This window comes from Theropithecus gelada, chromosome 3 (assembly GCF_003255815.1).
Source record: "Theropithecus gelada isolate Dixy chromosome 3, Tgel_1.0, whole genome shotgun sequence".
Classification (NCBI taxonomy): Eukaryota; Metazoa; Chordata; class Mammalia; order Primates; family Cercopithecidae; genus Theropithecus; species Theropithecus gelada.
Window position 1 is genome coordinate 135,018,870 of NC_037670.1, and position 24,760 is coordinate 135,043,629.

A 24,760-nucleotide genomic window follows, 5' to 3' on the forward strand; every position below is an offset into this window, starting at 1 on the left:
AAGTTGCAGCGAGCTGAGATCACACCAGCCTGGGCGACAGAGTGAGACTCCATCTCTTAAAAAAAAAAAAAAAAAAAAAGAGAGAGAGAGAGCGAGCACAGAAAACTAGTTTATCCATACAGGACAATTGTGAAGATCACCTGTGAACCTGTGATATATAATGACAATATTCATATTGACAAGTGTATATAAATTTATGTAAAGGTGAGCTATTCTGATTGTGTAGATTGTAATAGTTTAGGAACCTATGCTTACTCTAAAATAAGCCTGAGCATTGCTGGGACAGAAATTGAACCTGCTTTACTAAATCCAGCACTTGAGAGGCTTAACTTTTTCATCCCTACAGGGCACCTTTATGAGGCAGGCACTGAGGAATGAGAGTCACATATTCAGTTGATATCAGAATACAATGATGTGATTCCCTGCCGATAGGGGTTCTAGAGTCCCAGATTTTTGAAGACTCTGGTTATCTTTTCCATTAGCTCTCAGACTATCAATGATAAGGAAATCTCATTATCTTTTGAAACACTGCCTTGTCTTTAAGCTTATCCAAAGTCCTTAAGTGCTGCCTATTCCTGATTTATTCTCCAGGAGCATTTTTATTTTTAGCTTTGCTTCTTGCAACTAAAAAGTTTAGCTCATTCCCCAAGGAAATGTAACAGCCTTTTTCCTGGGAAGGAAACCTAGAAACATTTGTCCTGAGTGATATACCTCCTGTTTGGGGTTTGCACACAGATTCTACTGGACATTTCCAGGGCATTGTTTGACATTCAGAGGTAACATGTAAAGTTGAGTGTATGGTACCTCTGTCACATATTAAAGTGATGTGAGCCATGCTTGAGCTAAGAGACACAAGAGTTTTGATTTCTCCCATAGCAAGAAATTATATCCTGTAACATGTGTTTGGTAATTACAAATCTTTGCGTGGGCATCAGTGCCATATGCATAATATACCCCGGTGGCACAACTTCAAGGTTGCAGAGTCACATTTTGTGGACGAATCATTTATAATCACCCACTGCTACTGCAGCATTGTGTGTCACACTTTGCTCTGCATGGATGATTCTCTAACGAATTTTAGTGTTGCTAAGTGATTTCTTTAAAACACAAGTTAATGCTGGTGTATCTGAGATATTTCTTAAGGACTATGATAAAATGTCATCATCTATCTTGGAAAAGGAGTAGGACAAGAAAGAAAAAGAACGGTAACCAAACCTTCATTGTTCTCTTATCATAACAGTAGAATAATCTTGTAACAGTAGTAAGGACACATTAACATTTGTGTACTTTTTTTTTTTTAACCAAGGCTGCTTACCTTTTTGAATTATAAAAAATATGATTAAGTGACAGAGCTTAGTTATGTTCATTTCTGTGTGCAACTTGCTCACATGAAAAGATACATGCATTCATACTTTCTTTCATTTTTTTTAATTGATCTTCACTTCAACCCTGCAAAGTATGTATTATACTGAAAATAGAATATCCAAGTGGTTAGAAGCATAGGCTCTCAGAGATTGAGAGTTTGACAGGCATAGGTTAAAATCCTGGTTCCACTAGTGTTTAGTTATGCGACATCCACCCCACCCAAGGTCAGTTAACTTTTGTTTGCCTTGGTTTCTCCACCTATAGAATGAGGAAAATGACATAATCTCCTCATTGAATTGTTGCTGTGATTAAATAATTAATATAAATATGCACTAAATGATAATTATTCAATATTAGCCATTATTTCCATTATAGTCATTTTACAGATGAAATGATAGTTTTAGAGAGATAATGTAATTTGCCCCAATATTTACATTGCTAGCGAGTAGTTGACCTGGGATTTGAATCCTCTCTAGCCAATAAGAATAAGAATCCCATGATTATCTGTATTTTTAGAAAATTATCTCTGACAGTCAGGAGCCTGTCACAATGATTCAAGTTGACAAACCATTAAGATAAAGAAAAGACAATCTATTAGGTTGGTACAAAAGTAATTGCAGCTTTGCAATTAAAAGTAATGGCAAAAATCTCAATTACTTTTGCACCAACCTAATACTTTTATAACCAGATAGACACTGGATTCCCATCTTAACCCTTCACTTACTAGCTATGTGACACTGGGCAAATCATTTAACTTCTTGGATACTCAGTCTTCCCAACTTTATATTAGGAATAGCATCTACCTTTACATACATATTGTTGGGAAGACAATGTTGTTGTGATTAAATATGATATTTGCAAATTAATTAGCACAGTGTCTGATACATGGAGGTATTCAATAAATAACAGCTATAGTCATTGTCATTACCACTATATTGCCCAGAATTGCTCCCAGGAAGTTGCCACTACATAGCACTGTAATGTCACACAGAATGAACAAATACTAGAGGCTCCACTCTTGTTCATAATGCTCCACTATAGAGATAATTGAGAAAGCCAGACTGATGGGGTATGAGAGAGTTCTATAGACGATAAAGCAACATTTTAGCAAATCTCAGTATTTTTTTTCTCAAACAGAAAATGAGAATTAATGAGAAATCAAAAATTCAGATGTTAAAACTCAAAAATATTTAAATTATCTTATCCTTTAGACATATGTCAGGGCATCATATAATTTCAGCAATTTGATCTCATTTAGGAGGTTTAATGACCTTACTTTAAAAATCATATGAAAATTAAATTCAATAAAAATCAATGTATACTCATATCTACCTAACGTAATGAGAAAAAGTGGGTTTAGTTGTAAAGATCTCCAAACTTGATTTAAAGTGTATGTGGCTGCCGCAGGAAAATGGAGAAGATGTAAAAAACCTCTTGATCTTAGAAAGAGCAAGGCACTTAAATTCAGAGACTAAATGAGAGCTAAGGGAAATCCATTTCTTTAATTATAACCTCATCAAAAGTATGTTAATCAAATGATAGCGATACATGAAGGATTTAGATCTATAAATGCCAAAATACAGGATTAATACATATAATCACAGGATTCTTGGGTAACAATTTGTGTGAATATGATATCCATTGGTGATCAAACAAGAGCTATAAATAATTTTTTGAAGAGAAAAGTAAAATCCACCTGTCATTTGTTTCATTTATTATTAATGCAAGGATATTGAATATCCAGATGATAATGCAAAGTAATCTCCTAAAATGTAAGTTTCAATTGAATTCAAAATGTTTAACTGTCATTCAGTTAGAAACCAAACAACCAGAGATTTACAAGAGAAACTGCAGACTGACTGGCAGTGAAGCCTTCAGAGAAGAACACACCGTGACACAACCTTTCAGTGGTTTAAGCTTGAAAATCAAAATGGAAAGCTCTGAAGCACCCATGTTTTACAACTTGGTGATGAGAATATGAAGATAAGTGAGCAAACATAACTGATGTATGAATATTCATATTCTAAAATAGAACATCAAGAATAAATGACTGTCAAGTGTATTCTGTCATGATATAACCTAGAGTAAATTTATATGTATTATTAGTTCATACTTCTGCCAGTTACTTTATTTTTGCAATATACTGTTAAGGAAGACTAACTTATTAAGCAGGAGCCCTTAGTACGTCCCCAAAAAGTTTATCTAACTTTTATGGTAGATAATCTCTATTAAAAATTATTTCTTTAGTGGATTTAGTTGAAATAATATTCTCAGAAATATAAAGATTACACACAATGTTACGTAGCTTAGACTGTAATACAAGTATCAGAGTAGGTTCTGACACAAACTTTATGAAAATATTTTACTGCAATTAAAAATGTACAAAAAATTGAGGCTTAGTTTTTCTTTAGGCTTCAAACTATGGACATTTAGACTTGTAAAAAAAAAGGAAAATACTATAAATTGGCATGAAGCCTACTTAACATGATGAGAATGGAATTGATAATATGGCAATCTCTGAAAATAAATGGAAGCTGACTAGGTGAATAATAATGATGTGGAGTGCAATATGAGGCAAGATGATGCAAATACCGTGTTTCATCGTATAACAAAAACAGGGAGAGAAAAGCAGCTTACATTTTAAGTGTTCTTGTGAACCTATGTGTGTTGAAATGAATTACATTTGCGAGGACTGCTGGGAAGGGGCTGAAGCGAAAGTGTCAGGAATGCTGTCCAACTAGTGTTATACTCAGCATTATTTTTCTAAAAACCAATAGATTCCAGAACACATTCCCTTTTTATTAATAGATTTTCTGTGATTTATCTCAATTTATGATACATTTACTTACTTAATTTGTAAGAAGTTTGATGTTCAATTTATAGAATCTAAGAAATGTTGGTCATTTTAAAATAAAATAAAAATTTAAAAATACCATTTGGAATCTGTTCATGGAAATGCTAAATGTATACACTATTATTTAATATTTATATTTTCCCACTGAGCATAGTCTGAAAGCACTAACTTCCACATTCCCCCTGACTACAAAAACAAAACAAAACAAAACAAAAACCCAGAAACTGTGTTCTAAAATTTTCATTTAGTAAATGATATCCACGATTCTCTCTTCACTATTAGAAAAATTAAACTGGGATAAGCAACATAAAAGGTGAAGCTGGTTGATAAATAATTACTCAACCCTTTGAACCCAGTCTCCTCTCCCCACTATGTCCACTCTACATTTAGTAGGAATGTGCTAAAAAGAAATAACAGATACGAACTGCTATTTATGATGCAAATTTGAATATTAAATATTAATTTTAGCCTCCACCTTCCCTTATCTCTCCTGAACATTTCTCCCAGTGGAAATGGAAATCTACCTAGTAGAGTTTCTGGTACATAATAAAGATTCACATGTAAGTTGAAAAGTTAAATAAATGACCACTTGATCTAATTTCACATAAAACCAAAGAGATGTGCACCAGAATCCAGTACAAACTTAAAATGGGTATCTGGCAAATATGATTCTGTTATCTGATGTGATATAAAAAATACATAGACATCTAGTAATTTGAATGCAAAATTACATCTAAGTTTATATTGTTCTTATAATGTAACAAATGACATCTAATAAAGATAAGATTCCAAAATACTCTTCTGAAATGGACAATTCTAAAAAGAGATTCGAAAATGTCATGCCAAAACATTTACCCCTTCCACCTTTTTCCATAGCCCACATAATACCTATACAAATGATGCGAGATTCTAGATCTTACAATAGTAGAGAATTTTCTTTGGACCAACTCTCCTGCCTATTACAACTAGAAATCTGGACAATTTATCTGAGTGAGTCTTACCAATAACTTCTAAGATCAAGATTCTAGACATAAGAGAAATTGAGATGTATATCACACTCAGCTCACTCTTTCTCTTAAGGTATCTGCTCATGTGAATACAGTAGCAAAGAGGCTTAAAAGCTAATAATAGGTTCGGCGGGCTCGAAAAGGAGGAGGATCTATGGTAAACATTATAGCCTGAGACCCCAAATGGTTACATCTTGGGAGGGTGAAGACAAAACAGAAATCCTCTTTGGTAGAAGTTAATATTTATTGAATTATTTCAAATATTATCTCTAATAGTTTCTAATTATCTCTAAAATTTTTCAAATGTGATTTTTCAAAATGAATTAAAAATGTATAAGCATACAAAATTGCAAGAACTGACCAAACTCCAGGAAAAAAAAATAGACAATAGAAACAAACGTGATAAATTCAAAAATCAAAGTGATCATGTAGTTTTAAGATAATAATTATCAATATGTTTAAGAAATAGATAAAATTAGGAATTTAGGCAGAAAAATAGGAACTATAAAGAGAATCGAATGGAAATTCTAGGACTGAAAAATGTAATAGTTGAACTTAGGAACTCAATGGGTGATTTAACAACCATTTAGACACAACTGCATGGAAATCATGGAAATGCAGGAAACAATAGTAAATATGTGAGTAAATTTTTAAAATATTGACTATATTAAACAATAATAATGTATTGTGTTTAAAATATATGTATTTTTTAAATGACAAAGATGGCACAAAAGGCAATGGTTGTTAAATAGACTTAAAGTGATTTGAGGTCCTGACATTGTCTATATTAGGAATATGCTATGATCTGAATGTTTTTCTCCTCTAAAATTGGTGAGTTGAAATCCTGACTCCCCAATGCAATGCATTAGGAAGTGAGGAGTGTGGCAGGTCATTGGATCAGGGGTGGAGGCCTGTTGAATAGGATTAATGCCCTATAAAGAGACCTGAAGGAGCTTGTTTGCGCCTTCTTCCACGTAAAGTTACAGTGAGAAGACATCTAGGAAGGAAGAAGGGCCTCGTCAGAGAGCAAATCTGCTGGCACTTTGATCTTGGACTTCTTGACTTCCAAAACTGTGAGAAATAAATTTCTCTTGTTTATAAGTTATCTAATCTATTTTGCTGTAGCAGCCTGAATGGACAAAATCAGAATTATTTATTTTCATTACATTATGGTTAGAAAATTTAGACTTCTGTTTTGATTTAAATTAGGATTTTCTACTTAGCATAATATTCAAGACTCTTGTAAATATGTAACATTGTAGATGTTATTTGTTTTGTGTGTAGTATGCTATTTTTACCTTTTTGGTCCTCTTAGTAATATATGTTTAATATATATGTACACATATTTATATAAATAATTTTTGTTTAAGGATGGAGTGTAAGGCGTTTAGGACCTATTAGCAAGCTTGTCTCATGATTTTTCCCTGGCAGGTCTCTTTTAGTCCTCTTAGTAATATATATGTGATATACATGTATACCTATTTATATAAATAATTTTTAAGGGTGGGGAGTTTGTAAGGAGTTTAGGACATATTAGTAAGCTTGTTTCATTATGATTTTTTCCCTGGCAATTCTCTAATTTTGGTCCATTGTTGCTTATTAAAAATAAAAGTAAAAACATTAAAGAAATCATTCAAGATAGAGTATATTTTTAGGAGCAACCAAGTCCACTGTGGTTCTAATCAGAGGTGTTTTGTAGAGATGAGATGTAAGCCCTGGCTCTACAGTTAGCCAAAGCTTCAGTTCTAGATTCAGGGAAGGATTATCTTCCAGCCCCTGAGTTATGGCAACTGCAGTTAAAAAGCTATGCTACCAACTTAAAACTCTCCAGCCCCAGAATGAGTAGAACTTGATGTTAACAGAGACACCTGGTTTCTGAACAGCAGCATAGATCAGCAATCATAGTCAAGTGAGGATAAAGAAAAATGCAATGTAAGACACTGAAAAAATTTCTGTAACATATTTTTTTAACCATGCCATAAGGGCTTGAAATAATTTTTTTCCATAAAGTAAGGTTACTTCTTTTAAAAAAGAGAATTTTAGAAACCAAATATTTTCTCTCCTCAATTTGCACGTGTATGTTACATCTACCCTGAAAGAGAGGGCAAAATAAAAAGAATAAAAGTAAATGAAATATGCAAGAAAATAAAATAAATGTTGGAAATAGCAAAATGCATATTCATATATCAGAAAACTAAATTAATGATAAGAAAGATAAATTTGACAAACATATCCAGAATGCAGAATAAATTATGAAACAAGAAACAAAAATAACTTAAAAGAATATTACAGGCATGGAATAAAGAACTGGAAAAGGCTGGGTGTAGTGGCTCATGCCTGTATTCCTAGCACTTTGAGAAGCCAAGGTGGGTGGATTGACTGAGCTCAGGAGTTCGACAGCAGCCTGGCCAACATGGTGAAACCCATCTCTATTAAAAATACCAAAAAAATTAGCTGGGCATGGTGGCCCATGGCCTGAAGTCCCAGCTACTCGGGAGCCCAAGGCATGAGAACCTCTTGAATCTGGAAATTCAGGAAGCAGAAGTTGCAGTGAGCTGAGATGGTGCCACTGCACTCCAGCCTGGGCAACAGAGTGAGTCTCTGTCTCCAAAGGAAAAAAAGAAAGAAGAAATGTAAATCCAAAAAGAGAATAGTAAGAAAAGTTCAATGACAGTTAAAAAACAACAGTAATACAAGAAAGAAGAGATAATATGATCTGAGTGTGATAGTATTGATGAAGACACATCAGACACTTCCGTAGTCATTGGAATATAGTGCTGAATAACATAAATTACATGCATTTTACATTCCAGTTGGCACAATATCAACAAATAACATAATATCACAACAGTGAGAGTGCTGTCAAGGAAATGCAACAGCCTAGGTGGATAGAAAGTGACAAAGGGGCAGTGGCTGCTTTAGCAAGGATGACCATAGAAGTTCCATGAGAAGGCAGTTTTGCGTAGACCCGAGAAAGATTCAGGAGGAAATCACCAGGTATACAGAGGTGAATATGGTTTAGGAAGGAATAGAGAAAATATTTTTATGCTGTAGACTAATATTATTGTGGGTAAAACTTCAAAAAAATTCCAAGTGTGACTATAGTTGATTATGTAAACTGTAACTTAAGAATATTAAAATATTTTCCAAGTTCCATTTCCAAAGGCCAGTCTCCACTCTCTCCCAATGTATGCCAGTGAAGTTTTATATCTGTAGTATAGGTAACTTATAAAAATTTCTTTAAATTTCCTTTTTTCCTGACCATCTGCATTCAGAAATTACATGTGCAAGGCAAAAATGAGCAAGCTAATTTGGTAGTTTAACATTCAAGTTTAAAAGTTCTTTGATATATAACACATTTTATTTTATTTATTTATTTTATTATTATACTTTAAGTTCTAGGGTACATGTGCACAACATGCAGATTTGTTACATAGGTATACATGTGCCATGTTGGTGTGCTGCACCCATTAACTTGTCATTTACATTAGGTATTTCTCCTAATGCTATCCCTCCCCCCTCCCCCAACCCCATAACAGGCCCCAGTGTGTGATGTTCCCCACCCTGTGTCCAAGTGTTCTCATTGTTCAATTCCCACCTACGAGTGAGAACATGTGATATTTGGTTTTTCTGTCTTTGTGATAGTTTGCTCAGAATAATGGTTTCCAGCTGCATCCATGTCCCTACAAAGGACATGAACTCATCCTTTTTTATGGCTGCATAGTATTCCATGGTGTATATGTGCCACATTTTCTTAATCCAGTCTATCACTGATGGACATTTGGGTTGGTTACAAGTCTTTGTTATTGTGAATAGTTTCACAGTAAACATACGTGTACATGTGTCTTTATAGCAGCATGATTTATAATCCTTTGTGTATATACCCAGTAATGGGATGGCTGGATCAAATGGTATTTCTAGTTCAAGATCCTTGAGGAATCGTCACACTGTCTTCCACAGTGGTTGAACTAGTTTACAGTCCCACCAACAGTGTAAAAGTGTTCCTATTTCTCCACATCCTCTCCAGCACCTGTTGTTTCCTGACTTTTTAATGATCATCATTCTAACTGGTGTGAGATGGTATCACATTGTGGTTTTGATTTGCATTTCTCTGATGGCCAGTGATGATGAGCAGTTTTTCATGTGTCTGTTGGCTGCATAAATGTCTTCTTTTGAGAAGTGTCTGTTTATGTCTTTTGCCCACTTTTTGATGGGGTTGTCTGATTTTTTTCTTGTAAATTTGTTTCTTCGTAGATTCTGGATATTAGCCCTTTGTCAGATGGGTAGATTGCAAACATTTTCTCCCATTCTGTAGGTTGCCTGTTCACTCTGATGATAGTTTCTTTTGCTGTGCAGAAGCTCTTTAGTTCAATTAGATCCCATTTGTCAGTTTTGGCTTTTGTTGCCGTTGCTTTTGGTGTTTTAGACATGAAGTCCTTGCCCATGCCTATGTCCTGAATGGTATTGTCTAGATTTTCTTCTACAGTTTTTATGGTTTTAGGTCTAACATTTAAGTCTTTAATCCATCTTGAATTAATTTTTGTATAAGGTGTAAGGAAGGGATCCATTTTCAGCTTTCTACATATGGCTAGCCAGCTTTCCCAGCACCATTTATTAAATAGGGAATCTTTTCCCCATTTCTTGTTTTTGTCAGGTTTGTCAAAGATCAGATGGTTGTAGATGTGTGGTATTATTTCTGAGGGCTCTGTTCTGTTCCATTGGTCTATATCTCTGTTTTAGTACCAGTACCATGCTGTTTTAGTTACTGTAGACTTACAGCATAGTTTGTAAGTCAGGTAGCATGATGCCTCCAGCTTCGTTTTTTCTGCTTAGCTTTGTCTTGGCTATGCGGGCTCTTTTTGTGGTTCCATATGAACTTTAAAGTAGTTTTTTTCCAGTTCTGTGAAGAAAGTCAATAGTAGCTTGATCAGGATAGCACTGAATCTATAAATTACCTTGGGCAGTATGGATATTTTCATGATATTGATTCTTCCTATCCATCAGCATGGAATGTTCTTCCATTTGTTTGTGTCTTTTATTTCATTGAGCAGTGGTTTGTAGCTTTCCTTGAAGAGGTCATTCACATCCATTGTAAGTTGGATCCCTAGGTATTTTATTCTCTTTGAAGCAATTGTGAATGGGAGTTCACTCATGATTTAGCTCCCTGTTTGTCTGTTATTGGTGTAGAGGAATGCTTGTGACTATTGCACATTGATTTTGTATCCTGAGACTTTGCTGAAGTTGTTTATCAGCTTAAGGAGATTTTGGGCTGAGACGATGGGGTTATCTAAATATACAATCATGTCACCTGCAAACAGGGACAATTTGACTTCCTCTTTTCCTAACTGAATACCCTTTATTTCTTTCCCCTGCCTGATTGCCCTGGCCAGAACTTCCAACACTATGTTGAATAGGAGTGGTGAGAGAGGGCATCCTTGTCTTATGCCAGATTTCAAAGGGAATGCTTCCAGTTTTTGCCCATTCACTACAATATTGGCTGTGGGTCTGTCATAAATACCTATTATTATTTTGAGATGGGTCCCATCAATACCTAGTTTATTGAGAGTTTTTAGCATGAAGGGCTGTTGAATTTTGTCAAAGGCCTTTTCTGCATGTATGGAGATAATTATGTGGTTTTTGTCTTTGGTTCTGTTTATATGCTGGATTATGTTTATTGATTTGTATATGTTGAACCAGCCTTGCATCCCAGGGATGAAGCCAACTTGATCTTGGTGGATAAGCTTTTTGATGTGCTGCTGGATTTGGTTTGCCAGTATTTTATTGAGGATTATTGCATCGATGTTCATCAGGGATATTGGTCTAAAATTCTCTTTTTTTGTTGTGTCTCTGCCAGGCTCTGGTATCAGGATGATGCTGGCCTCGTAAAATGAGTTAGGGAGGATTCCCTCTTTTTCTATTGGTTGGAATAATTTCAGAAGGAATGGTACCAGCTCCTCTTTGTACCTCTGGTAGAATTTGGCTGTGAATCTGTCTGGTCCTGAACTTTTTTTGGTTGGTAGGCTATTAATTGTTGCTTCAGTTTCGGAACTTGTTATTGGTCTATTCAGGGATTCAACTTCTTGCTGATTTCGTCTTGGGAGGTTGTATGTGTCCAGGAATTGATCCATTTCTTCTAGATTTTCTAGTTTATTTGTGTAGAGGTGGTTATAGTATTGTCTGATGCTAGTTTGTATTTCTGTGGGATTGGTGGTGATATCCTCTTTAGCAGTTTTTATTGCATTTACTTGATTCTTCCCTCTTTTCTTATTAGTCTTGCTAGCAGTCTATCAATTTTGTTGATCTTTTCAAAAAACCAGCTTCTGGATTCATTGATTTTTTTGAAGGGTTTCTTTGTGTCTCTATCTCCTTCAGTTTTGCTCTGATCTTAGTTATTTCTTGCCTTCTGCTAGCTTTTGAATGTGTTTGCTATTCCTTCTCTAGTACTTTTAATTGTGATGTTAGGGTGTCGATTTTAGGTATTTTCTGCTTTCTACTGTGGGCATTTTGTGCTATAAATTTCCCTCTACACAGTGCTTTAAATGTGTCCCAGAGATTCTGGTATGTTGTGTCTTTGTTTTCATTGGTGTCAAAGAACATATTTATTTCTGCCTTTATTTCAATATGTACCCAGTAGTCATTCAGGAGCAGGTTATTCAGTTTCTATGTAGTTGAGTGGTTTTGAGTGAGTTTCTTAATCCTGAGTTCTAGTTTGATTGCACTGTGGTCTGAGAGACAGTTTTTTTATTTTTTAATTTTTTTAATTTTTTTTATAATTTCTGTTCTTTTACATTTGCTGAGGCGTGCATTACTTCCAACTATGTGGTCAGTTTTGGAATAAGTGTGATGTGGTGCTGAGAAGAATGTATATTCTGTTGATTTGGGGTGGAGAGTTCTGTAGATGTCTATTAGGTCTGCTTGGTGCAGAGCTGAGTTCAATTCCTGGATATCCTTGTTAAGTTTCTGTCTCATTGATCTGTCTAATGTTGACAGTGGGGCGTTAAAGTCTCCCATTATTATTGTGTGGGAGTCTAAGTTGCTTTGTAGGTCTCTAAGGGCTTGCTTTATGAATCTGGGTGCTCCTGTATTGGGTGCATATATATTTAGCATAGTTAGCTCTTTTTGTTGAATTGATCCCTTTACCATTATGTAATGGCCTTCTTTGTCTCTTCTGATCTTTGTTGGTTTAAAGTCTGTTTTATCAGAGACTAGGATTGCAACTCCCGCTTTTTGTTTGTTTGTTTTCCATTTGCTTGGTGGATCTTTCTCCATCCCTTTATTTTAAGCCTATGTGTATCAGTGCACACGAGATGGGTCTCCTGAATACAGCACACTGATGGGTCTTGATTCTGTATCCAATTTGCCAGTCTGTGTCTTTTATTGGAGCATTTAGCCCATTTACATTTAAGGTTGTTCTGTGTGAATTTGATCCTCTCATTATGATGTTAGCTGGTTATTTTGTTTGTTAGTTGATGCAGTTTCTTCCTAGCATTGATGATCTTTACAATTTGGCATGTTTTTGCAGTGGCTGGGACCGGTTGTTCTTTTCAATGTTTAGTGCTTCCTTCAGGAGCTCTTATATGTCAGGCCTGGTGGTGACAAAATCTCTCAGCATTTGTTTGTCTGTAAAGGATTTTATTTCTCCTTCACTTATGAAGCTTAGTTTGGCTGGATATGAAATTCTGTGTTGAAAATTCTTTCCTTTAAGAATGTTGAATATCGGCCCCCACTCTCTTCTGGGTTGTAGAGTTTCTTCCGAGAGATCCGCTGTGGGTCTGATGGGCTTCCCTTTGTGGGTAACCCAATCTTTCTCTCTGGCTGCCCTTAACATTTTTTCCTTCATTTCAACTTTGGTGAATCTGACAATTATGTGTCTTGGAGTTGCTCTTCTTGAGGAGTTCTCTGTATTTGTGGCATTCTCCGTATTTCCTGAATTTGAATGTTGGCCTGCCTTGCTATGTTGGGGAAGTTCTCCTGGATAATATCCTGCAGAGTGTTTTCCAACTTGGTTCCATTTTCCCCATCACTTTCAGGTCCACTAATCAGACACAGATTTGGTCTTTTCACATAGTCCCATATTTCTTGGAGGCTTTGTTCATTTCTTCTTACTTTTTTTTCTCTAAATTTCTCTTCTCACTTCATTTCATTCATTTAATCTTTAATCACTGATATCCTTTGTTCCACTTGATCAAATCGGCTACTGAAGCTTGTGCATGCATCATGTAGTTCTTGTGCCATGGTTTTCAGCTCCATCAGGTCATTTAAGGTCTTCTCCACACTGTTTATTCTAGTTAGCCATTTGTCTAATCTTTTTTCAAGGTTTTTAGCTTCTTTGTGATGGGTTTGAACATCCTCTTTTAGCTCGGAGAAGTTTGTTATTACCAATTGTCTGAAGCCTTCTTCTCTCAACTCATCAAAGTCATTCTCCATCCAGCTTTGTTCTGTTGCTGGCGAGGAGCTGCATTCCTTTGGAGGAGAAGAGGCACTCTGAGTTTTAGAATTTTCAGCTTTTCTGCTCTGGTTTCTCCCCATCTTCGTGGTTTTATCTACCTTTGGTCTTTGATGATGGTGACATACCAATGGGGTTTTGGTGTGGATGTCCTTTCTGTTTGTTAGTTTTTCTTCTAACAGTCAGGACCCTCAGTTGCAGGTCTGTTGGAGTTTGCTGGAGGTTCACTCCAGACCCTGTTTGCCTGGGTATCACCAGTGGAGGCTGCAGAACAGCAAATGTTGCTGCCTGATCCTTCCTCTGGAAGCTTCATCTCAGAGGGTCACTCGGCTGTATGAGGTGTCAGTTGGCCTCTACTGGGATGTGTCTCCCACTTAAGCTACTCAGGGGTCAGGGACCCACTTGAGGAGGCATTCTGTCCAATCTCAGATCTCAAACTCCATGCTGGGAGAACCACAACTCTCTTCAAAGCTGTCAGACAGGGACGTTTAAGTTTGGAGAAGTTTCTGTTGCCTTTTATTCAGCTATGCCCTGACCCCAGAGGTGGAGTCTACAGAGGCAGGCTGGCCTCCTTGAGCTGCGGTGGGTTCTACCCAGTTCAAGCTTCCCAGCCACTTTGTTTACCTATTCAAGCCTCAGCAATGGTGGATGCCCCTCCCCCAGCCTTGCTGCCACCTAGCAGTTCGATCTCAGACTGCTGTGCTAGTAGTGAGTGAGGCTCTGTGGGCGTGGGACCTTCTAAGTCAGGCACAGGATATAATCTCCTGGTGTGCCATTTGCTAAGACCCTTGGAAAAGTGCAGTATTAGGGTGGGAGTATCCCGATTTTCCAGGTACCGTCTGTCACAGCTTCCCTTGGCTAGGAAAGGGAATTCCTGACCCCTTGTGCTTCCCAGGTGAGGCGATGCCCTGCCCTGCTCTGTTGGCTGCACCCACTGTCCAACAAGCCCCAGTGAGATGAATCTGGTACCCTCAGCTGGAAATGCAGAAATCACCCATCTTCTGCATTGCTCATGCTGGGAGCTGTAGAATGGAACTGTTCCTATTCGGCCATCTTGGAACCTCTGATATACAACACATTTTTATAAATTACTTGGTAAAATTGTTTGAAATGACTTTTGTAAAGTGAAAAAAAAATTACAAATCTCAATCTTCCTGAGGTACAATCATTATTTCACATTTTACAAACTAAATGTATAAAACACAATATACACACTACACCCTGAGCAGTAAACTGGCAGTAATGTTTGAGAGGAAACTATTTAAGTGACTGAAATCATTTATACAGATTAAATTTATAATTCACAGGAGGGGAACTCCATTCATCTTAGAAGGCTCAGCCTATGGCACCCTTTCTGTGATGGTTTCCCCCATCCCTATTTCCCCAGACACAATCAGATTTACAGCCCTTTCTGCTCACATTGCACCTATTCCATGCTCTATACCTGCTGCTGAATTGTATGTTAACTGTTTGCCTCTTTATAGTTCCTCCTTCCCCCACCAGTAGACTATGAGAACCTATGTTTTATCTACCTTGATTTTCCTGTCCTTAACACAGTGCCTAGGATTCACACATTGATTAGACAGAATTTTATTGTTAATTATGAACAATCGTATGACCAAGTTGAGCAAGATAAACTCTGCTCTAGAATAGACTACTAGCTCACAGTCTAGTAGGGGAGAAAATATGTATACAAATCATTAACATGCACAGTGACACATTAATGAATGTATATGTCAGGTAGAGCAGTGACTCTGCCTGGGGTCGTATTCCTGAAGAAGTAACTAGTCAGCTGAGCTGTTCAACAAGCATTAGGCATTAACTCTGCTGGTGATGTGCTGGATGGCTAGTGAATAGAAAATTGAATAGGAAGAGCATTTACCTTCCCTCCAAAGATTTACAATCTTGAATGAATAGTTCGAGTAACAATGGCACGGGTAGTCAATAAGGTAGCAAGGCTGATAGCCAATGGGCTAAACTGTTAAAATATTGAACTCTTCTATACCAGTGATAAATAGCAGCCACTACCAGCACCTATTTGTTCTTTACTCTACCTCCCCTCAGTACTCCCAATCCTCTCTCATATGACCCTTAGACCTTCCTGTGTTCCAGCAAGTAAAGGGTCAATACCCTTATGCACTAAACATTTTACAAATAATTCCAAGGGAGGCACTTTGCCAAGAAAGAAAAAAAAAATTACAAACTTTGAAATAGCAGTATTTGGTCAACTGCAGTTAAAAGCCAGGGTACGAAGTTCAAGTTGGGGAAGAGAAAATTGAACTGAAGAATTGAGAAGGGCAATGAAGAGCCAGAGAAAAATTTTAAGTGATCTGCTTTAGAAAAAAATTCTGACCAACATTAGTATATAAGTGCTCATCAATATTTGTTGAATATGATGATGCTATGATGAAAAAGAAGCTTTCATAAACACAGACTTAGATGCAGGGAATTTACTCCCTTATCCATACAAATTACAGACTCTATTATTCTACTATAACTTTGCAATTGGTGATTTCAGTATTACAGACGTGAATACTGAGAAATAATTAGGGGAAGAAAATCAAACTTGGCTGATCTGGACTGTTTTTTCTTCTATTTCACTCAGAACTTTTAAACAAATAGTATGACTAAATGCTGATAAATGGGTTTACCCATCATTGTGAACAGGCATGATATCACTCAGAAATGTAGGATTAAAAAGGGCCAATAAGAAAGGCTTGACTGTATGCAAGTATCAATAGAATGGGTTCTTCATTACTTTAATTCCTTATTTTCAGACCAGGTAAGAAATTCCTCATTAATGGATGTGCTCAATGAGAATTAAACACTCAAGACAGGACCTGACAAATCATTGTTTTATTTTAACATCACTGTTTACTGTTCTTCCTAACTGGCAGTTACTACTTTGTAGATACTAGAAATCACAATATAATTCCCATCATTATATGTATAATATGTGTTCCTTCTTGTTCTACCTTAACAGTAAGTGGCAAATACATCATTTTTATTGAATATTAATTTTCAATTTATTTCAGCAGCAAGCACCAAAATCAAAACCCAACAATCAATAGAATAAGTATATGTAACAAATAATCTGAAATTTAGCCCCATTAAGACATGTGGGTACAGTATTTTTATATTCTCAAAGATCTACATATTTTGGGGGCATTAAACAACAGGGAACTAAAATTTAACACAAAATCAGGTGCCATTTAATACTATTTAACGTTTGAAAATTATTTATTTAATAATACAGATCGTCTTAATGTGCTGTAAATTTTTCTCACACAGCATCATATTGTTGGAAGTTTTTCCCTTTTGGAGGCATTGGTTTGCATCCCAATGCCAGCAACTCAGGTAGATTCATGCAGTCACTCCTCTTCTCTCTGTACTGGTAAGCGCTCTGGAGGAAGAACAGATTCTAATTTCTGCCAGCGCTCTGGGGGCCACAGGATATGTGTGGCATGGGCATGCAGAAGTCCTAGGGAAACCTGAATTCATGAGAAACACAAAGAAAGCAAGAAAGAAATCATTTTATAAAAATAGTTATTAATATATTGAAAGCAGAATTTAATCCAGGTTTAACATTCAATGGAAAGGTGAAGATGAATTAAAAAAAAAGTAAACACCTTTTGTAGCCATTGAAATACAAAGAAAAAAACAGTAAGCACTTATATAGCATTTTCCTAGGTGCCATTACATGTAAACTCCTTTAATCCTCACAAAAACCATTTGAGGTAGGTTCTGTTAATATTTCCCTTTTACAGACGAGAAAGCAAAGCTCAAAGAGGTTAAAAAATTTGCCAAAAGTCATATAGCTACCAAGTGGTTAGTCTGTCTTTAGAACCAAGCAGTTTGACACCAGAGTCCACCATCTTAACCATTATCCTCAAGAGCCTGATTGCATAGACCCAGGAAGCATAAATCTGGTGTATGTTCTCAGAATTTCCCACAGAGTTACTGGTATCCCAGAGAGATTTTCTTTATGGAAAAATCACAGAGCCCTAAAAAATATACATATTTTGTAAAAAACATTGTCCCACCTACTAGATGAGCAGCAGGAGTTAGGTGTGAGACTGGGTGGGCTGTCTCCATGGAGAGTACACTGAGTAACACGGATCTAGTACTCATGGAGAGAGGTGGAAAACCAAGAGAAAGCAAACAAGGTGGGATGGGTAGTGAGGAAAAATAATAAAGTATACAGATCATGGCAGATGGTAAAGAATCCCCATTAGCAGAGGCGAGCAGAGATTGGCGAGGATGGAAGAGGTGAGGGGGAGGACTTAAGGCTGAGCCCAAAGACAGGAAGGGAGCCCTTAAACATCTTATATCTTCTTAAAGACATCAATTTCAGCGAACAGAAGAACAGAGCAAACTTGTTTAAAAGGAAGATCAGGGTCTTATCTTCAGAGATTCCCCTTCAACAGGTCTGAAGGAGGGCCTGGAAATCTGTGCTTTTAAAAAAATTGTTGCTATAGTTATTATCACATGATATTTTAATGGTATTTAGAAGCTTACAAAATACACTCATATTTAGCACATATTTACTGAGTGCCAGTTATAAAGTAATACTATACGTCCACTTTATTTACCATTTTCAAATGTTTTTCCTATAAATTGGACTTCCACAGAGATTAACATAAAACATTCTTTTCACTGAAGCTCTTCTTTTTACTATTACATGAATTCAAGAAATCTCTTCTATTTGCTATCGTACATATTCAAAAAAATCACATTGTCTAGGGACTCAAAGACAGAGCTGGATGTCAGGGAAGGTTTCCAAAAAGATAATCAGAAACACATTGTTTACAAAGAAGAAGAAGAAGAAAAATCTTTTAACAACAACTTGAAATACAAACTAAATAAGCACGAAGGGTAACAAGAAGCCCTTGGGCTCAATAAAGGGTTTTTTCTTCTACTTGTTATTTTGAAAATCAGACCTATAAAAAATTTGAAAGTGTGGCACAAAAAACAGTTCCATCAAAAGTAAGCGTTTACATTCTGCTGCATTCATTTCTTCCTCATTTTATGTGTGTGTACATATATGTTACATGTACACAGCTACTTCTTCTAAACTGTTTGACAGTTGTTGACATCATACTAAATTTATCCCTGAATACTTTATCATATATCTCCTGAGAACTAAGACCATTTCATATATGAACATAATAGCATTATTATACACAAGATATTTAATGTAGATACAATATTACTTATTACAGAGTCCATATTCAAAATTTTCTGATTGTTCTAGTGATGTCTTTCATAGCCATTATTTAAAAAACTCAAGGTCTAATCAAAGGTCACAGATTGCATTTGATGCTCATTGCTTTGCTTCGATTTACATTTAATTTCTTTTAATCTGGAGTCCCAGCAAGTTGCCTTGTAAAATGTCCTATATCTGGAATTGTTTGATTTTTTTCCCTCATGACTAGAGTCAAGTTCCATCAAATCAGGAGGCACAAAATGTTGGTGCATCTCATTGTTATGAAGCCAAGTTTGATCACTTAAGGCAATATTGACTAGATTTCTCCATCACAAACAAATCTTTTTCCTTCTGTAATGGAATAACTCTGTGATATATTTTATAATAATGTAAATATCCTATATGCCAGCTATATTTCATCTAATTGTTTTAACATTCATTGATGACCCTGCTGAATCACTTATTACATTAGGGATTACAAAAACAATGATTTTCCAAATGTATTCTTTCTTTTGCATTTATTAGTTGGCATTGTTCTCTAAAAAAAGTGCTTTCCCTCTCACCCTGCCTCTACTGTAATATCAAGAAGTCCTTTTTTAAGTCAAAATCTGTGACTACTTTTTATTTATCTGTTTGATGCTCAAATGTCTTAAGTTTGACCAGTGGGAGCTCTATGTGTCCGTTGGAGACATCTCCATCTGTATTTTAGCACTACCTTACTTTTTGACACTACTAGTTGTTACAGGCTTACCTTTTATCTTATACCTGTTCCACCTGAGATCAGACATTTCTTTAAAGTGCCTTGGTTTCTTTTAGCAAGGAATGCTATTTAGAAACCAAGATTTGGTACTAGGTGTGCTCAGTGCTCCTAGGGTATCAATATTCTATGCCATTTCAGGGAATACATATAAAAAATCCAATACCACAAGGTTCTCCCTCACCTTCTGCACTCCATATTTTATCTCCCTTCTTCCACAGTGATTATCCTGGCTCCCCACAACATTAACACATTTACTCATTTATACTTCCCTAAAATATACTCAAAATAGTTTCAAGGTGACTACATTACAACCATTACCAACAAATTCGCTGAGTACAAATTAAGATTTCTACGTAATTATTTTAGTCCTTAAAATATATCTCATTTTAAGGGTGTACTTGTAGGCTGGAGTACAGTGGCACAATCTCAGCTTACTGCAAGCTCTGCCTCCCAGGTTCACGCCATTCTCCTGCCTCAGCCTCCTGAGTAGTTGTGACTACAGGCACCTGCCACCACACCCAGCTAATATTTTGTATTTTTAGTAGAGAGGGGGTTTCACTGTGTTAGCCAGGACAGTCTCGATCTCCTGACCTAGTGATCCGCCTGCCTCGGCCTCGGCCTCCCAAAGTGCTGGGATTACAGGCATGAGCCACTGTGCCTGGCCTGGAATAAATTCTTTATTTTCTCCCCCATATAGTTATGTTACCATTTGATATAGAGTTAGGCTCATTTGTTTCTATTTATATTCAATTTTAGAGTTTGCTTTTATTACCCATTTTTGATTCCATTTTATTTTCAAATATATAAAAATTTACATATTCAAAAGTTAAGATTATTTTTTAAAGATGTGGTAGGCAGAATGATGCCTCCTCCGCCACTGTCCTGGCAAAAGATGTCCACATCTTAATTGCCAGAAGCTGTGAATATGTTAGAGAATAAAGAAGAATTAAGAGTGCTAACCAGTTGACCTTAAGATAACAAGAATATTCTCTATTATTTTATGGACCTGAATGTAATCACAAGGGTCCTAAACAGTGAAAGCAGGAGGCAGAAGGGTCAGATTCAAAGAGATTTGAAAATGTGGTGCTGCTGGCTTTGAAGTTGGAGAAAAGGGGGACCATGAGCCAAGGAATGCAGGCAGCCTCTTGAAGCTAGAGAAAGGAAGGAGATGAATTATCCTCTAGAACTTTCAGAAGGAATGCAGCCCAGTTGACACCTTAACTTTAGCCCAATGAGACCCATATTGGACTTATGACCTCCAGAACTGTAAAACAGTAAATTTGTGTTGTTGTAAGGATCTACATTTATGGGAATTTATTCTATCAGCAATAGGAAACTAAAACAAAAAGTATACAAAGAGAAATCCCATTCCCATCTTCCACCCATCCCCAATAGGTAACTAATTTTATTAGTTTCCGGTTTGCTGTTTCTGTTTCCTTTTTGAAGAGGAAAAAAAGCAAATAAGCATACATACGTGTTCCTTTTTCCCTTTTAGACTTATACCAAAGGTAACATGCTGTATTCTCTTTTGCACCTTGCTTTTATTCTCAACAATATATCCTGGAAGCTACCTCTATCACTTCATAGAAATGAAGTCTGTGTTTTTTTGAAGTCTCCTCACCCCATCTAACCCTAGTGATTCTGCTGATTACTCAATTGGGGAACCTAAATCTGTAGTTTCCACTTTGTTTCACATCCTGAAAAGGTAAACCTAATCAGCTTTAAAGAATCCCTTGAATGTATTCCAGAACATCCTAAATAACCATTCCAACTACGTTAACTTCCAGGAAATACTTCCCTAGATCTAAATGATCTGTCATATTGCAGTTTTTATCCAGTTTTGTTCTTATCTGAGCTCAGCAGAGTTGGAAAACAGCTGGTCTCCATCTCTTCTACAATAACCCTTTTTAAAATTTGATAGCTGCTACTCAGATGTACCTCAAGCCTTTATTTGCTTTTCAAGATGTTTAACTTTTTTTTCATAAGGGTGATTTGCCAGTCTTCTAACTTGGCTGAACTCTTGCCAATATATCTGCTTGCTTGCTTAGCTTTGGACTCAAGTTTTGGGCATAGTGATTCAATTTTTTTAACACTCATTTTACCAAAACCAATCTTAGAATTCTTTTATTTTAAACATTTATTAAAGCTACTAATCTTGCTTCCTGAAAAAAAAAATTCATCTTCACAATGATGAATGATGAGGATTCTATCAGATAACATCAATATTCCTTCAAAACATGGTATGGAATGCAAAATTCAGGGTTTCTTTTTTTAATACTGAGAATAATAGAGAGAGAGAGAGCCTATTCATCCTCCATAGTGTCTTGTCACGGATCTTCATTTTTAAAAATTGATATATCTACAGGCAGGCAAAGAGTATAGTGAATATAGAAGGAGATAAAAATCCAGAAATATATGAACTTTGTAAAAATTAAAAGTTATCCTTCAGGTACAGTTTTGGCTTGCATACTGGTTGTATTAGGTAGGTTCTCCAGAGAAACTGAACCAACAGATGTGTGTGTACATATATATATGTGTGTGTGTGTGTATATATATATGTATAGAGAGAGAGAGAGAGAGAGAGAGAGAGAGAGAGAGAGAGATTTATTTTTAAGGAATTAGCACATGTGATTGTGGAGGCTTGGCAAGTCCAAAATCTGACAAGGGAGGTCAGCCGACTGGAGACCCAGGAAAAAGTTGCAGTTCGAGTCCAAAGGCAGACTTCTTGTGAACCAGGAAGAGTCAATGTTGCAGGTGAGGTCTGAAGACGATCTGCTGGCATGTTCCTTCTTACTCAGGGGAAGTCATCCTGTTGTTCTATTCAGGCCTTCAACTGGTTGGAAGAGGCATACCCACATTACAGAGAGTAACCTGCTTTATTCAAAGTCAATCAATTTAAATGTAAATCTCATTCAAAAGCACCCTCACAGAAACATCCAGAATAATGTTTGACCAAAGGTCTGGGCACACTGGCTCAGCCAACCTGACACATAAAATTCACCATCACACCTGACAAATACAATCCCCCTGCTCTTTGCTTACTCAGTGTTACACTCAGTGCTTACTCTATGCAGGGCAGTGTTCTGAATGACTTACACATACTGACTCATTTAATTCTCACAATAACCCATGGGGTAAGTACTATTACTGCCTCTATTTCATAGTTGAGGTAGTCTAGGTGCAGCAATGCATTTTTTTGAGTCCAGACTCAAATACATAAACTCTGTTTCTAGAAGCTTTCTATCAGGATCACCATATCATTTATCATCCAAATGAAACACTTTTGGCAGTCCAAGGGGGTGCTAGTTTAATTAAGTCAGGACAATGAAAATAAATCAGGACTGTCCTTGACAAATCAGAATATAGTTGCCCTAATATAGTTGCTTCTCAATACGGCTAGGTCCCACATTCTTTCCTGAAAAAATAGACTCATCACAAGTAAGTGTACATTGTTATGTGCTAAATTGTGTTACCTCAGGTTTATATGTTGAAGTCCTAACTCGTAATACCTCAGAATGTGACTGTATTTGGATACAGAAACTTTAAAGGGATGACTAAGTAAAAATGAGGTCAGAAGGCAACTGGATTAGTGATCGTATGAGAAGAGGAGATTATGACACACAGAGAAACACCAGAAGCACATGTGAACACAGAGAAGTTCATGTGAGAACATAGTAAGAAGGTGGCCATCAACAGCCAAGGAGGGGGACTGTAGAAAAAACCAAACATACTGAACCCTTGATCTTGGATTTCTAGTTCCAGAATTGTCAGAAAATAAATTTATGTTGTTTAAGCCACACAGTCTGTGGTATTTTGTTATGAGAGCCCTAGCAAGCTAATACACACATTAATTAAAATAACACTGTGCAGCCGGGTACAGTGGCTCACGCCTATTATCCCAGCACTTTGGGAGGCCGAGGTGGGCAGATCACCTCAGGTCAGGAGTTCGAGACCAGCCTGGTCAACATGGCAAAACCCCGTCTCTATTAAAAATACAAACATTAGACAGATGCAGTGGCACCTGCCTGTAATCCCAGCTACCCGCGAGGCCGAGGCAGAAGAATCGCTTGAACCCTGGAGTCAGAGGTTGCAGTGAGCCAAGATCACGCCACTGCACTCTAGCTTCAGTGACAGAAGGAGATTCTGTCTCAAAAACAAACAAACAAAAAAAAAAACACTGCTAGAAGTCAGGTCCATGAAATGTCCTAATACTTACTCCTCAAAATAGGGGAACAAAGAAATATGTTGAGAGAAAAGCAAAACAATTTTTGCTTTAAAGAAAAAGAGAGATGATTAAGTATATATAACTCTTCCAATAAGTTAAATACTTTGAACAACTAATCTAACATCTTGTTGGAACTTGATTCTCCCCTCTCCTTACTTATTTGTGTCCCATGTGTAACTGTGTCTCCTTCAATGTATTCACATTTTTCAGGTATAAGAAAGTTACTTTTACAGTAAATTTCAAAACACAATAGCAAAAGCATATTAAATGAACCCTGAAAACCTTGAGCAGATCATTGCATTTGTAATATGTACTGAATGTGAAGATAAGTCCCCTACATGTCTTAATAGAACTCTTGTAATAACTGTTGCCCCTATGGTAGAGTGGGAGGACGCTGAGCCCACAGATTGGCAATTTGTAATCTAGAACAGTAGTCACCAAACGGTTTTGATTATGCATCAGCAAAATATTTTTTATGTTAAAATTACATATATACTATTAACAATCCATAAAATCAAATGTTAATATGGCTTAGATTCTTATTTTAGATACAAATAGAAGTTCTGATATTTCTTTCTTGCCTCCCATGGATCATTGTATTCACTACTTGAATATTCCTGCTTCCCACTTTAGCAATCTCTGTTTTAGGAAACACCAAAATTACTGGCTGGAAAGTGATCAGGGATATCAGTCAATGGGTTGTTTCGCCCACACAATGCCAATGAACCACATGGACTAAATTTGCACTGAATTGCCTGTCTTTGATTGAGTTGGCTCCACTGAGAAGTTATTTTGGCATCTGGTAGACACAGTCTTCATGAGCCCAGCCTTTCCTTCAGATGCCAGGGGGACAGGTGTGTGTGGCTCTGGTTCCCTCCCCTCCCTTTCCACAAACCT

General features: G+C 36.6%; 1 protein-coding gene across 5 annotated transcripts in view; it reads right to left on the reverse strand.

Moving 5' to 3' along the window:
• Positions 1-16,516: 16,516 nt before the first annotated feature.
• IMMP2L (inner mitochondrial membrane peptidase subunit 2) overlaps positions 16,517-24,760 on the reverse strand; it is an 879,518-nt gene continuing 871,274 nt past the window's right edge. For all 5 annotated transcript variants that reach the window (XM_025379245.1, XM_025379241.1, XM_025379243.1 and 2 more), the window contains one exon: positions 16,517-17,163. In XM_025379245.1, the coding sequence (XP_025235030.1) occupies positions 17,154-17,163 (10 nt within the window). In that variant the 3' untranslated portion in view covers positions 16,517-17,153. The remainder of the gene's footprint in view (positions 17,164-24,760) is intronic.